The sequence below is a fragment of the Bos javanicus genome, chromosome 1 (assembly GCF_032452875.1).
Source record: "Bos javanicus breed banteng chromosome 1, ARS-OSU_banteng_1.0, whole genome shotgun sequence".
NCBI lineage: Eukaryota > Metazoa > Chordata > Mammalia > Artiodactyla > Bovidae > Bos > Bos javanicus.
Genome location: NC_083868.1, coordinates 34,125,958 through 34,142,379, shown reverse-complemented (window position 1 = coordinate 34,142,379; position 16,422 = coordinate 34,125,958). Strand labels below are relative to the sequence as shown.

Below are 16,422 nucleotides of genomic sequence, written 5' to 3'. Positions count from 1 at the left end.
TTTTGATCCTGTTCAGATTTTCTTATACTTACTAAAGAGCTATAACACTAATGCTATTTTGAAACTTACAAATATCTTAAGTTCTCCATACTCTCTGTGCTAATCCTCATAAAAAAGCTATTTAACATAGAGACCATATCAATATATCACAAGGAAATCAGGTCCAAGCACAGCACATTGTTACCTCCTAAATTAGACAAATAGCACATAGTATTTCTAGTTTATTTACAGTTGTTTCTTTAAAAAATAATTTTATCAAAAAAGTATGTTTTTAATCATATGTATTTTCAAGTCACATCTTTTTCCTAGGTTCATATATGGTATTTTTACCAGTTATTTGGGTGTCTTGTATCCTCTACAATGAGGCTTATTATGCAACAAGTAGAATTACATTTGTCTATCTCTAAAATGCTTTACCTAGTACTTTTCCTCTATATACTCCACTGTTCCAATATATAGATGATATATGACAGCTTGTTTTGGTGTGCTGTGCTTAGTCTCTCAGTTGTGTGACTCTTTGCAACCCCATGGACTGTAGCCTGCCAGGCATCTCTGTCCACGGGGATTCTTCAGGCAAAAATATGAGTGGGTTGCTATGCCTTCCTCCAGGAAATCTTCCCAACCCAGGGATTGAAGCCAGGTTTCCTGCATTGCGGGTGGATTCTTTACCATCTGAATCACCACAGAAGCCCTTACTTTTCCTCTATATACTCCACCATTCCAATGTATAGATGATATATAACAACTTGCTCCTTAAGGGCAAAATCCATGTTTTATTTATTTTAGTAGTCCTAGTGCCCAGCATAATTCCTGGGACACAGCACTATTTTACTAATATTCACAGAATAGAACTGAAATTGTGACTTGGAAGTCTTTTTTAAATATAAGCTTGGTGGGTGATCCATGGGATTACAATGAGTCAGACACAACTGAGTGACTAAGCACACAGCACGGCACATGCTTAGATATTTACCCATTAAGAACATTTACCTAACAGTCTTCTTTCTTTAATGACTATTGATTCCCAAAACTGAGGATCTAAAATATCACAAAAGACATCAAGGCAATTACCAAGAAAGTGGTTGGTCATTGTTTACATTTTATAAAGTGTTTTGGGAGATGGAAATTCATGGCACAATGGTGATGGCTATCCACCCAGTCTAGCTCTAGGCATCATCCAACTTCTACTATCATGACATAAAAAGTGGCATTCCCCAGATGGTTGCTGACTATGTGCTGACTCTGTATGTCTTACCAGGATTATATATATATATATATATATATATATATATATATGTTCCCAGAAGCATACATGATTAGTAGAGAAAGGATATCAAATTTTAATCAGGTCAAGGTATCTTTCGAGTAGCTCTGTTCAATGTAGAATAGACTCCTCAAAAATCAATGAGCTACAATAACTACAAACCACCTAATACAGTGCCTATCACACAGTAGATAGTCAGCAAATATTTGCTGAATGAAAGATTAAGTAAATATACAAGTTAATCATCAGAAAGTGGAATAAAATAGTTCAGTGTTGTAGAAATAACATTTCTCTTTATGAGTTTTTTTTAATTAATATTTTTTAAATTATGAAACTATGGTAACACATTTACAGGAGACTTGGAAAATACAGAAAAAGGTAGCACATAGTTCCGTTTTTATGAGGTTTTGCTAAAAAAAAGTTAGTGAACAGTAATGTGCAAAAACTAAAAGGACTTAATTTAGGAATTTAGTTATTTTCACAGAGGCACTTGATTTATTTGCAGTAAATTTTTATTTATTTTAAAATAAAATCATTACAGGGAATTCCCTGACTGTCCAGTGGTTAGGACTCTATGCTTTCACTACTGAGGGCATGGATTTAATCCCTGGCCTGGGAATTAAGATTCCACAAGCTGCGAAGAGTGGTCAAAAACAAAAGTATTATAAAAATTAGTAATATTAGTGGAACCTAATTTATCTAAAATGTAATAATAAGTATGAAAATTATGCTGAATCATAAAATGCTCAAATTAAAATTTGCTGAACACTTTCAGATACATACTTGTGGCTTTGAATGTCAAAAATCTTGATACAGATATCACAACATGAATACAATTTATAGTGTATAGTTGCAAGGAGATCCAACTAGTCCATCCTAAAGGATATCAGTCCTGGGTGTTCATTGGAAGGATTGATGTTGAAGCTGAAACTCCAATACTTTGGCCACCTGATGCAAAGAGCTGACTCATTTGAAAAGGCCCTGATGCTGGGAAAAATTGAGGGCAGGAGGAGAAGGGAATGACAGAGGATGAGATGGTTGGATGGCATCACCAACTTGATGGACATGAATTTGGGTAAACTCCGGGAGTTGGTGATGGACAGGGAGGCCTGGAGTGTTGTGGTTCACGGGTTCGCAAAGGGTTGGACATGAATGAGTGACTGAACTGAACTGATAATGCACATGATTATTTTTATGTTTTTCTTAACAATGTTGAGACTTGAGTATAGAGAGATGAAGATAGTAATCATATAATATACAATTGAAATTTTGCTTATGCTTAGTGAGAATTTATAGTGATGGCTTTATTATTAGTAGATTAAGTGAAAGCAAGTTATTTCTTTAAAAAATCTCATAGCATACACTTTAACATATATGTTAAATCTGAGGAATATAGCATTGAAAAAATGTGTTTTGTGAGGGTACTGCACTGTTGCAACTTATTTCTCTCAAAATGAAGCAATTCAATGGAAAGTATTTGTGAACATAGAGTGGCACATGTTTTTGATGGAAATTATCTTTACTGAAAATTGGAGAGGGAGAAATATCTATTTATATTTGGTAAATTGTGCTGGCTACTTTCTGCTTATCATTTCAGATCCATTACTTACTCTGCTCTTTGCTCTGGGAGACTAAACTACCTAGGATCCCTTGACCTGTGTTTTCCAACTGGGCTCAGCCTGTGGAAGTCAGATCAAAGGGTAGGAGGAAAGAGAAGTCAATTTACGTATTTCCACACATCGCTCCTTCCTAAACAGTCTCAGCTTCTAACCAGAAGCCTTCTTTCCAAAACTTAGCTTTAGTTCTCTCTGTCACCCTTTCAAACCCAAGGGTAGGACGGTTTCCCACTGTTACTGGTTCCTGGGTGGTGTATCATCTTGATGAGTTTCCTTAATTATGGCTGCACATCTGTAAACAGTGTGTTCCATACTTCATTAACTCAAGTGTATCATTTATTTCCTAGTGGGAACTGGATTCCTACTAATTTAATGTGGATGCATTTGCTAGCACATCTGCTAATACAAATAAAATTATTAACTATGAGAATGATGTGTTCAGATCTATCATTGAGATGATGACTTTGGAGTAAAGACCTAAAAGAAGTGATAATTTCATAAGAAAAGTAAAAAACGATAAAATTCAAAAAGCAATAAAATGAAGTCCTCATAGTATGATATATCATGAAGTGAATTAAGCTTCACTTAAAAAAGTTCATGTCTTATCATCATTTTGTTGCTTACTACTGCTGCTGCTGCTGCTGCTACTAAGTCACTTCAGTCGTGTCCGACTCTGTGCGACCCCATAGACGGCAGCCCACCAGGCTCCCCGGTCCCTGGGATTCTCCAGGCAAGGACACTGGAGTGGGTTGCCATTTCCTCCTCCAATGCATGAAAGTGAAAAGTGAAAGTGAAGTCGCTCAGTCGTGTCCGACTCTTAGCGATCCCATGGACTGCAGCCCACCAGGCTCCTCTGTCTATGGAATTTTCCAGGCAAGAGTACTGGAGTGGGGTGCCATTGCCTTCTTCGTGCTTACTACTAGAGTCATTCAAATCTGTAAACCTCAGTTTCTTCATATACAAAATGGGAATATTGACTATATAGGTCATTGTAGATCCAAGGAGAAAAGTTAATTACGCTGAAGTTATTTAAAAATTGCCTTGTGCAACTGTAAGTTGTCATCACTGATTTCATGTCTTTATTGTAACTTATACATCATATTTGATTTTATTTAAGAAAGCAAAAGGAAGGGTAAAATTGACCACTTAAATATCTGATTTACAGAGTTTAATATTTGCTGTTTTCAAGGCTGTCATATTGATTGAAACTAGTTGTGGGGAAAGACACTCAGATGGCACTGGTTGGCATGGAGCCAGGAGAACTTGTATCATTATTTTAGGTTCATCTCATTTTTATTCTCTTTATTACTGCTTGTTCTAGGATATCTTATTCATGTTACTCCTCTCCCATCATCCCCAGTATTAATGTAAAATTATCAGCAGAATAATTAGAAAATTAACACCAGCATATTTTTTGGCTATACCCTTAATAAAATCTATTTTCACTCATTCAGGAATAAAATTTCTTTCAAGATATTTTTGAGAATCATTGAAGTATAATTCACAAAAGCAAAACTACTGTAAAAAGAAATATCACAAACAGGTATGCATTTTACATTTTTATATAAAAACACATACAAGCACACAGAGATATGTCTGTTAAATGCATATACTCCTGGGGGTGTTTGTACAAAGTATTTCCTGTCAATAATAAAATGGAATTGAAGTGTTCTTTCCTAAACATTAAGTGATCTGATTGTACTACTTCAATTGTTTTTTTTTTCCACACCTGCAGAGAAACAGACACAATGATCTAATTGATTTTTTTTTTATTTCTATTGCCAAATATCACAGAGTATTAATGTAAAGTTTCAGTGAACTCAGCTCCCTACTCTCCCTATCTCCCTGTGCTATGCTTAGTTGCTCAGTTGTTTCTGACTCTTTGCATGTAGCCCACGAGGTACCTTGGTCCATGGGGATTCTCCAAGCAAGAATATGGAGTGGGTTGCCATGCCCTCCTCCAGGGGATCTTCCAAGCTCAGGGATTGAACCCAGTTCTCCCCCATTGCAGGTGGATTCTCTACCATCTGAGCCACCAGGGAAGCCCAAGAACACTGCAGTGGGTAGAGTATCCCTTCTCCAGGGTATCTTCCCAACCCAGGAATCAAACTGGGGTCTCCTGCATTGCAGGTGAATTCTTGACCAGCTAAGCTACCAGGGAAGGACCCTCTATCTCCCTATACCCACTCTATTCCAAATGCTTACATACTGTTTATAACAGAACAGTAAACTTCGTGTAAAAAGAAACAGATGAGGGACAGAATATGTGACAACATTTGATCTAAGTCCCTCTGATCCCTAAGAACCTATAATTTTTCCTCTTGATTTTTATTTTTATTTAAATGTGCAGGCTTTAAGTGCTACAGAAAAAAAAAAAAAAACTTCATATAAAAACTATGCAGACATGAAATGTAATTGTAACTAAATATCTACTTCATAGGTTAATGATTTCTGGTTTTCAGGTGCAAACAAAGTAGATGGAGAAAATATTAAAGATGCAGTTCTGATCCAAAGACCAATACATCTAATTTGGTGGCGGTGCTGATAAACCCCTCTTATTTCTCTGCTGGTTGGTGTCAGAAGCAGAATTAGAAGTCAAATCTGATTCCTGTCTCCTTTGCTACAATGCCCCATTCAGTTCAGTTCAGTCACTCAGTCGTGTCTGACTGTTTGCGACCCCATGAACCGCAGCACGCCAGGCTTCCCTGTCTGTCACCAACTCCTGGAGTTTACTCAAACTCATGTCCATTGAGTCGGTGATGCCATCCAACCATCTCATCCTCTGTTGTCCCCTTCTTTTCCTGCCTTCAGTCTTTCCCAGCATCAGGATCTTTTCAAATGAGTCAGCTCTTTGCATCAGGTGACCAAACCACTGGAGTTTCAGCTTTAACATCAGTCCTTCCAAAGAACACCCAGGATCGATTTCCTTTAGGATGGACTGGTTGGATCACCTTGCAGTCCAAGAGACTCTCAAGAGTCTTCTCCAACACCACAGTTCAAAAGCATCAATTCTTTGGTGCTCAGCCCTGTTTATAGCCCAACTCTCACATCCATACATGACCCCTGGTAAAACCATAGCCTTGACTAGATGGACCTTTGTTGACAAAGTAATGTCTCCACTTTTTAATATGCTATCTAGGTTGGTAATAACTTTCCTTCCAAGGAGTAAGAGTCTTAATTTCATGCATGCAATCACCATCTGCAGGGATTTTGGAGCCCCAAAAAATAAAGTCAGCCACTGTTTACACTGTTTCCCCATCTATTTGCCATGAAGTGGTGGGACTGGATGCCATGATCTTAGTTTTCTGAATGTTGAGTTTTAAGCCAACTTTTTCACTCTCCTCTTTCAACACTTTAGTTCTTCTTCACTTTCTGCCATAAGGGCGTTTTCATCTGCATATCTGAGGTTATTGATATTTCTCCCAGGAATCTTGATTCCAGCTTGTGCTTTATCCAGCATTTCTCATGATGTACTCTGCATATAGGTTAAATAAGCAGGATGACAATATACAGCCTTGACGTACGACTTCCCCTATTTGGAACCAGTCTGTTGTTCCATGTCCAGTTCTAACTGTTGCTTCCTGACCTGCATACAGATTTCTCAAGAGGCAGGTTCAGGTGGTCTATATTCCCATCTCTTTTCTTTTAATGTCCCCATTAAATCTGTGCAATTTAAACAGCAAAATTTCATTTACTTAATATTTGATTTGTTTTTATGATGACTTGTGGTTTTCTCAGTTGAAAAATGCATATTCTGCAGCCAAGGCTGGACATGGGCAAGGCCTATTTTGGCATCTAAAGAGTGAATCATTGTCTAGAGCTGTGCTTTCCAAAATAGTAAATACACATGGTTTTTCAGTACTTGAAATACAGCTAATGTGACTAAAAAAAACAAAATTTTAATTATTTTAAAATTGACAAGTATCCACACATGACACTGGCTACAGAATTGTTCTGTACAGATATAGAACACTGCCATCATTGCAGAAAGTCCTATTGGGCAGTGTTGACTATACTGCATCTCTCGGTCTTACTGTATGTACATCTGCAACAGTTGGGAGTAACTGCTGTTCTTAACTAAAAGGCAGCTGCTAAGATCAATGGCAGAAGCCACTTGGGTTATACTTAAAGTGACCTGGTGCTGGGATACCTTTGTTCTCTGGGGCATTCTAGTTAAAACTAACATAGACTTCACCTGGATTCAAATTCCTTCACTGCCAGTCATTAGCAGAATGTCTGTAGACAAATTTTCCTTGAATGTTTGACTCAATTTCTCCAGTTATAAATAGAATATTTACATATCACATAATAAATGTTCTCAAAGTAGCAAAAGCCTCAGATCACTGCCCTCTTTATTTTACCTGAATAAGATATATTGTAATATTAGCTTCACTTAGCCAATTACCCCCCAGACATTTATCTCCCTTGTGAAGAAAGTCCTGAATATTCACATTCAACCACCCTGAGAAAAACTAAGAAAAGGAGTTCAGCTTAATTCTCCTTTAGCAGATCATCAATTGCCCACTCACAGCATGCTTTTCTTTAGCTAATAATTCCAAGTAAACAAGGAAGGGTTTTCTAGTTTTAATTGAACCAACGGATCACTGTCTTGAGATCCTTGTTCAAACCCCACAGCCAGAAGAGTCAGAGACCTGTGTAGCAGGAAAGGCTACTCATCATGCCTTTTGGTTCTTATAGTGGCAACAGCAATATCAATGAGAAGCACATGTGTTGTTGCTCTGACTAACTCGCCCACTTCCTCCTTCCTCTTTCCCTCCCTCTGTCCCTTTCCTCCGTCCTTCTCATTACTCCATGTCAGTACAGAAATTAAAGCTCAGGGATACAGAACTCTGGTGAGAACTGAGTTACTAAACCCAACGCTTCTCAACCTCAGCTGTATTTTATAATCATTTGAGACACAATTAAAACTCTGTGATACTGCATATGCCTGAAAGACTGTTTGGAAAGCTCCTGAGAACAACTGGCAACAAAATATGAGACAAAAATAAGAACAGAACTATGGATAAAGCCATTAACAGTGACAGCCACCTGTAGAAGCTGGTGCAATCAGTGACACAGACGCTTTCATTTTCTCTATTGTTCTCCTGAGCAGTTGTAACCTGCACAAGACATATGGGTTGCTCTAGTCACGCTAACCAATGCTTAACTTCTACATTTAGACTGGCAAAATTTAGCACATTTGTCTGCAGACAAAAAGACAGTATGTGGAAATTGTGATACGAAATCTTCAAAAAACACTTTTATTTTCAAACCCTTGCACTTGAGGGACATCACTATCAAGGATCCCTTCCACTACAATATTACAAGGAACCAAATCAAGGACTTGTGAAGGAACAGGCATGTTAGTTTGTCATTCGTGAAAGGTTGCTTTATTCAATACTTTCTGCTATTCTGTTGCAACTGATGGTAAACCCACAATGGAAATAGAAAAAGTCTAACAACATAAATAGAAACCTATTATAGTACACACATATACACACACACAAATGCACACACAGAGGCTTTTTTCAGCATAAATCTAATTCATTAAGCAAATATAAAAGAAAAATAAGAATGCTTCAACAATTCATATGATCGGGTGTATTTTGTAGCAGTGTAAAGATATAGGAATATTGCTAAATATCCCAGATATACCATGATGGGTTTTTATCACCAGGACTGTCCTTCAGAAAAAAAGGAGCTTCCTGGAAACAAAGTCTTTGTAAATCTGTATTACAAGTTGCTCTCCTTTTTCCACAGGAAAGTTGCATTAACTTGAAATACTCTGAATCAATGCTTATTTTAGACAATCTATAGAGAATATTTTATAGAATTACTAAAAGAGGAAGCAATGACATTTCATATAGATTTTGGTTTTGCGCCTGAGGATTTGACCTCACAATTGTAGATGTCACTGTACACATGATTCTCAAAGATCTTAAAAAGCAGTACAATAAGTTGTTACATAATGGAAATCATTATTATAATTCTGCAGGATGAATGCACAACAAAAAAACTGTCCTGGTGTTAAAAAAATACAGTTGATTGAAACTTATTTCTCATTGACAGTATCTTATACTTTTTCAAAAGTACTGCTAACAAGATTATTTCATTAAATGCAGGGGTGTAAAAAAGCAATATTCTTAAATTAATATATTTTTATACTAGTTTAAATATGTTATTGTTGCTATTTAGTCATTAAGTTGTGTCTGATTCCTGTGTGACCCCGTGGACTATAATCCACTAGGCCTTTCTGTCCATGAGATTTCCCAGGCAAGAATACTGGGGTGGGTTGCCATTTCCTTCTCCACAGAATTTTTCTGACCCAGGCACCAACCTATATCTTCTGCACTGGCAGGTGGATTCTTTACCATTGAGCCACCAGGAAAATCCAGTTAAAATATGTACATATAATCAAGTTGATAAATTAAATAGTGTACTATATGTTTAATCGTTCCATGAGCATCCCTAACAGTATCTTGTCTCCCAAACATTTTCTTTTGTGTTATATCATTGGGCGAATGAGAGGTTTCATTAAAACTAGAGTCTTTTTATATTTGGGCACATATGTCTGAAATATTTGTTTACAAATACTTGTAATCAATCACTGCCATGAGCACAAAGAAGCTGCTAAATGCTTGTATATGTCTGGTGACTTATGTATTTGAATTTTTAACTAATAGAGCTTCATTCTGGAAAGCAACATAGATCACTTGATTTAAAACAACAAAAAATTCCTTTAAACACCACCATGAAGAACTGAAATAAACACTAGAACTTTCTTTTCATGTATATATAGATGTGCCTTGTTCATCCACAAAGCACTAGGAATTTATGATCAAACCATAAAGCTTACATAATATTAGTATGATAAAACTTAAATATATTTTTGCTAGAAAAAATGAAATCAAAAGAGAACTTTAAGTTTTATTTTCTATTTATACAGCTTTTATTTCCATTGAATATAGCTGAAGTATAAACTAAATTATGTGGATTATACATAATTTTTTTGAAACAGTTAATTAATCCATAAAATTAACTTAATCCTTGAATGACATATTTTTTAAAAGGCTTAAAAATATCAAATTAGATATTCCTTAGCTATTTCTCAAGTTGTGAAAAAAAGTCACTTTACAGTCTCATAAAGCAGGATTAAAATTTTTCACAATGTAATAAAAACATCTTAATCAGAATAATTAAGTAATCAATAATAGTAATAAGGATTCAATTTATATTATTATTGCTATATTAACTGTTTAGCATATAGATGTTTAAAAATCCATTTCCAGACATTTAAAGATATCCCTAAATACTAAAAAAAAAAAAAAGAACAAACTCTATGACTGGAAGTCTCTGTTAAACACGAATGATTACACATCAAACACTCAAAACAAAACATGAAGATGGCATCACATTATTGGCTTTAAGTCTAGTCAATATTTAAGTCACAATATTTGTCATGATACTGTCTTTAAATCTCACATAGCTGTGAGAACTTTAACCCCTCCCTTCCACATCTCTGTGAAAATAGCCCTTAATGATAACTGTTCTGTCTTTCAGACAGCAAAATAGAAACCCTTTATAAATATTAAAGTTCTACAGAAATGCTAGTATTCCTAACCCTTTCTCAAAGTTAAGTTTATGTGTCAACTCATTAGGCCACAATATCCAGATGTTTGGTCAAATACCAGTCCAGTTATTGCTGTGAAGGTATTTTTAGATGAGATTACATTGCAATCAGTAGACTTTGAGTAAAGCACATCACTCTGCAAAATGCAGGTGGGCCTCATTCAATCAGTATAAGGCCTTCAGAGTAAAATAAAAACAAAAAAAAAAAAACCAACTGAGGTTCCCTGAAGAAGAGATTTTCCTCTAGACTGCCTTCAGACTTGAGCTGCAATGTAACTCTTCCCTGAGTCTCCAGTCTACTGTCCTACCATGCAGATTTCAGACTGGCCAGCTTCAACAATCACTTGTGCCAATTTCTAAATATTAATCTCATTCTCTCCCTCTCCCTCTGTAGATGTATGTATTATCTATTTTAGCTAACCAGCTATCTAGAGAGAGAGAGAGAAAGAGAACAATTGTCTCCTGTCAATGTACTCTAAAATATATTTTGTTCATGTGCTTGTTTAATTGTCTGGCTTCCACACTGGACTGTATATCCTCTATGGGCAGGGATTTTATGTCTGTTCTCTAATTCTCATGCCTTGTACAAAGAAATTCTCAAAATATATTTGTTGAATTACTTAGATTTTTAACCAATCCTTCATATACTAAAGGTTAAAATAGAGTATTTGATTTTAAATTTAAAGTACATCAAAGAGGGAAAGTATAGAAATGCACAAAATATAGTGAATTTATATTTTAGGTGAAATGGACACATTTACTGAACTAATTTGACTACACTTCAATTATTGGATCCTATTTCAAATTATTTCACTATTATCTACATACATACATAAGGAATAAAGATATTAAGGTGATGTTGAATATTTGGATATAAATATTTATATTTATCTAAAGCAATAGATCCATATTTTCATTACAGTTCCTGAACTAATTTTCTCCCAGTGCTTATAACAGTGGACAACTGCTTAAACATTAAGTATATGCTTTTAGTTGTTTGCTAGAATTATAAAATGTAATGTGATTTAGTTCTCTAAAAACACTTAATCAAAATCTATCACCCAATTAGAAAGCCCAGTTAAGTCCAACTCAGTGTGTAAATACAGCTTCTTAATTTCAGTTTATTTTAGAAACATGGAGTGACTTAACCTTATTATTGAATAATACCATTTTTACAATTCTTAGCTTTAAACTCAATTCATGAGAATAAAATAAAAAAAAACTTGCCAAAGTTACATAGTATTTTCTAAATATTTTAATTAAAGTTAATAAAAAGAACACATCCTATTGCCAGGAGTGAGGAAAAAAATATTCAATCTATACAAAAAACATCTAAAAGAGAACAAAAGCATGTGGTATCTGGAGAGAAAATAATTGTTAGGAGAAGATATAAAACTATTTTTGAAACAGAATTAGAACTGTTTATTTTATTAAAAAGTTGACATAGGTTATCTTTAGTGTTTATGACTTGCAAACTAAAGTATTTAATATTTAACATGTTTAAATACAAGCATCAGCAGTTTGGTAATCAAAAGGAATAATTTGAATCATCTCAGAAAAATAAATTCATTATAATTAGGATATTTTAGAATATGATTAAAACATTTAAAAGAAAATGTATTCACCTTTCTTGTCATCAAAGTACAGAGTCTGTTGAGCTGGATTTGACCACTGGAGGGAGGTGTTATCATTTTGATCAACCCTGCAGGTCAAAATTGCAGTTCCGCCTTCAACAACCGTTACATTCTGTGTGAGTGGAAATTGCCCTTGGCTGCCTAAAAAGGGATTAAAGAAAAGGTTGATTAAATGAAACTTATAAAATGATTAACTTTCCAAGAGTTACATGAACTTAACTTCTCACTCCAAGTAAAATTTAAACCAACCAAACAACAACAGCAAAACTATACATTAGGAAAAAGGCAAGATAATTGAAAACCTTTAAATAGAGGACAACAGTGTGATATACTATTAGGACTTCTTTACATTCCTTCACACGCTCCAGAAAACCTTCTTCTCCCCCTAGGCACACATAAAGATGTATATTTAAATAGTAACGTGATTATCATTAATTTCCCTTGGCCTTGCATTAATTATATGGTGCTGCTGCTGCTGCTGCTGCTAAGTCACTTCAGTCATGTCCGACTCTGTGCGACCCTATAGACAGCAGCCCACCAGGCTCCTCCATCCCTGGGATTCTCCAGGCAAGAACACTGGAGTGGGTTCCCATTTCCTTTCTCCAATGCATGAAAGTGAAAAGTGAAAGTGAAGTCGCTCAGTCGTGTCTGACTCCTAGCGACCCCTTGGACTGCAGCCTACCATGCTCCTCTGTCCATGGGATTTTCCAGGCAAGAGTACTGGAGTGGGGTGCTATTGCTAGACCTGGCTATTTTTGAAGATAATAATTCTGGATGAATATAACTCTTTAAAGTAGCAGAAGAAATACATTAAATACTTCCCTTGTAGCTTTTATAATTCTGAGTAAAGTGTATAAAATATGGATATTAGAATGTTAGATTCAACTTCTGATAGAAAAAGTTAAAAAAAGAAGAATCCTCTTACACCAGGGTTTCTTGCAGACTTAGCTGTTTTTAGAAACACAAAATGTGTTGGAGAAAACAGGTGTTCATCTTATAAAATATCCATCAAAATCTTAAAGTGATTATTCTAGCCCAGGAGATAGAGATAATATTCTTTTTTGTTTCTTTCTGTAGTTTTCTGATTTTTTTTTCCAATGAATATATATCCCTTTTGCAATCAAGGAAAAAATATCTATAAATGATCATTGGCAATTTGGATATTATTAGAATGTATTCAAGTTTTCTATCTTCTTAAGTGTTATACTAATTTATTATTTATTAATTCACGTAACAACATTTCTTAGTAAAAGCACTTCTAATAGTTAAAATTCATGCACATAGAAACATAATATATAAATTTCACTTCAGCAAGATGATCTGGAGGTGAACTCTGCCAAGTCTGGAAACAATTAACAACATGAGTAAAAAATGACTGTCTAAAGCCAGGTTAAAATACTATTATGTGAGCAGGGTAGTTCATTAAGTCAAGGATAATTTACATATGCAAGAATATTATGATAACTTAATAGCACCCAGGAAATATATTTTCCTTTTCTTCTTTAGTTTTGTAATGGTTCTGTCATTACTACAAGCACCCTTTGAGGTTATACTGGAGCTACTGGCATAAAGATTCTTATTACCAAGAAGCCTGTTGATTGGCACTGTAAGAGAGAGAAGAGCCTGAAGGGGAAAATTTCTTTCCAGACCTAAATGACACAAGCACAGAAGTTCGTGACCACATTATATAATTAAGCCTATCAAGTATAAAAATCTGCTATCAGTAGCTTTGTCTCCTCAATGCCAACCTCTTTGAGTCACTATGGCAACTCCCCAGGATATCTCCCTGTAATCTTTAGGGTGGAGTTTTTAAAATGAGGTTAGGCAATGTCTGGAATAAATTCTTTGATAGTTGACTTGAAAGTCAACAGGAGCCAGAATGGGATGTGTTTTGCCTTCAGCTCAGAGGTGACCTCTAGCAGGGAAACATGAAGAACTATCAATCTTGTGAAGTGAGGTGAGGTGAAAAACTGCATCAGAGAAAACATGAGCTAAAACAGAAGGAAGGAGTAATTACCAAAGATATCATATTAGCAGTTCATAAATATGAAGTTCAAATTGTTTTTAAGATACTTTGCTCAGGTGCCCAGCTATTGACATAATGCATAAACTGAGCAGTCTAGGGGAGGAGATCCTTTAAGTAATAAAAAGCACACAACTGTTAATAAATATACATAGTTCATCCCAGATGACGATTTGACTATCAACCGGTACATAAATAATACTGTCTGCTTCTTCAAAGACGTGGAAAAAGAGCAGTGATGCTTGCAACAATTTCATCCACTACATTTGCAAAATAATTTTCAAAACATCCCCATAAGAAAATATTATCCTTCTCATTTCACAGATGGGTAAACTGACACTGGGAGGTTAAGTGATTTTTTTCCATATGGTGAAATGGAGTCAATGAACCATTTGGGGTTTGTTCTGAAAGTTCAACATTTTATTCTTATTTTTCCACAAAGGCTGCTGGGTCATATCACTATTTGTTTAAATGTGAATTAGATAACAATGAAAAAAAAAAGAAAAGAGTATTCTTTTAGCAAAAAACCTTGAATTCATACCTAGCTGAACTACATCTTCAGATCAAATAAGGGAGGATGCCATTGTTAATTTCCTTTCAATATCCTATCTTATTTAGAAATTATTATTTGATAAGTATTTCAGTATTTCCTTATATACCCGCAGAAGAAATAAACTAATATTTTTCAGGCTGTTCTACATGACAGGGACTATACAGACTCTAGCACATCTATACCTTATCCTTCCAAGTACGCCATCAGGATGGCTCCTCTCCATCTTCTCCTCATGTGGGTTCAGACTTTAAAGTACTATGACTTCAGTTCCCTGGAATCTTGCATCTTAAATCCCTAAAGTTAAATAATTTAGTTTCTCCCCAAAGAGCAAACTCATGTTGAGAATTTACTAATCCTAAATACCCTTAGGATATGTGGTTTCCAAAATCAATTCAAAAACCAATGTGGTAGGCAGCCAAACTTCTCAAAGATTTATACTGCCTTTTATTTCTGTTTATAACCTGGAGTCAGCATCAAGTTTGCTGCTACTTTTCTCTTTTAACCCCCTCCTTCCTTAAAGTTCAAAAGTTGTCACTTAATTCAGTCTCAGAGAGCCTTTCTAAAGATGTTACTAATTTTCCAAATTGGAAAAATTAATGTGTTACCAGCCTAAGGATTCATCCTCAATGTATTTTTCAAAATACTTTGGCCACCTGATGTGAAGAGTGAACTCATGGAAAAAACCCTGATTCTTGAAAAGATTGAGGACAGGAGAGGAAAGGGGTGACAGAGGATGAGATGGTTTAGTTCAGTTCAGTTCAGTTCAGTCTCTCAATCGTGTCCAACTCTTTACGACCCCATGGACTGCAGCACTCCAGTCCTCCCCAATCATCACCATCTCCTGGAGTTTACTCAAACTCATGTCCATTGACTCAGTGATGCCATCCAACCATCTCATCCCATCTCCTGGAGTTTACTCAAACTCATGTCCATTGAGTCAGTGATGCCATCCAACCATCTCATCCTCTGCTGTCCCCCTCTCCTCACACCTTCAATCTTTCCCAGCATCTGGGTCTTTTCAAATGAGTCAGTTCTCTGCATCAGATAGGTAAAGCTTTGGAGTTTCAGCTTTAGCATCAGTCTTTCCAATGAATATTCAGGACTGATTTGCTTTAGGATGGTCTGGTTAGATCTCCTTGCAGTCTAAGGGACTCTCATGAGTCTTCTCCAACACCACAGTTCAAAAGCATCAATTCTTCAGTGCTCAGCTTTCTTTATAGTCCAACTCTCAAATTCATACATGACTACTGGAAAAACCATAGTCTTGACTAGATGGACCTTTGTTGGCAAAGTAATGTCTCTGGTTTTTAATAAGCTGTCTAGATTGGTCATAGCTTTTCTTCCAAGGAGCAAGCATCTTTTAATTTCATGACTGCAGTTATCATCTGCAGGGATTTTGGAGCCCAAAAATATAAAGTCAGCTACTGTTTCCACTGTTTTCCCAACTATTTGCCATGAAGTGAAGGGACCGGATGCCATGATCTTAGTTTTCTGAATGTTGAGTTTTAAGCCAACTTTTTGACTCTTCTCTTTCACTTTCATCAAGAGGCTCTTTAGTTCTTCTTCGCTTTCTGCCATAAGGGTGGTGTCCTCTGCATATCTGAGGTTATTTATATTTCTCCTGGCAATCTTGATTCTGGCTTGTACTTCATCTAGCCCAGCATTTCTCATGATGTACTCTGCATACAAGTTATATAATCAGA

The 16,422-nt window shown here is 35.7% G+C and overlaps 1 protein-coding gene across 5 annotated transcripts in view; it reads right to left on the bottom strand.

Annotated features, from left to right (window-relative positions):
- The window catches only part of CADM2 (cell adhesion molecule 2), a 1,278,284-nt gene that overhangs the window by 274,344 nt on the left and 987,518 nt on the right, over positions 1-16,422 (bottom strand). For all 5 annotated transcript variants that reach the window (XM_061432079.1, XM_061432159.1, XM_061431815.1 and 2 more), the window contains one exon: positions 12,135-12,284. In XM_061432079.1, the coding sequence (XP_061288063.1) occupies positions 12,135-12,284 (150 nt within the window). The remainder of the gene's footprint in view (positions 1-12,134; positions 12,285-16,422) is intronic.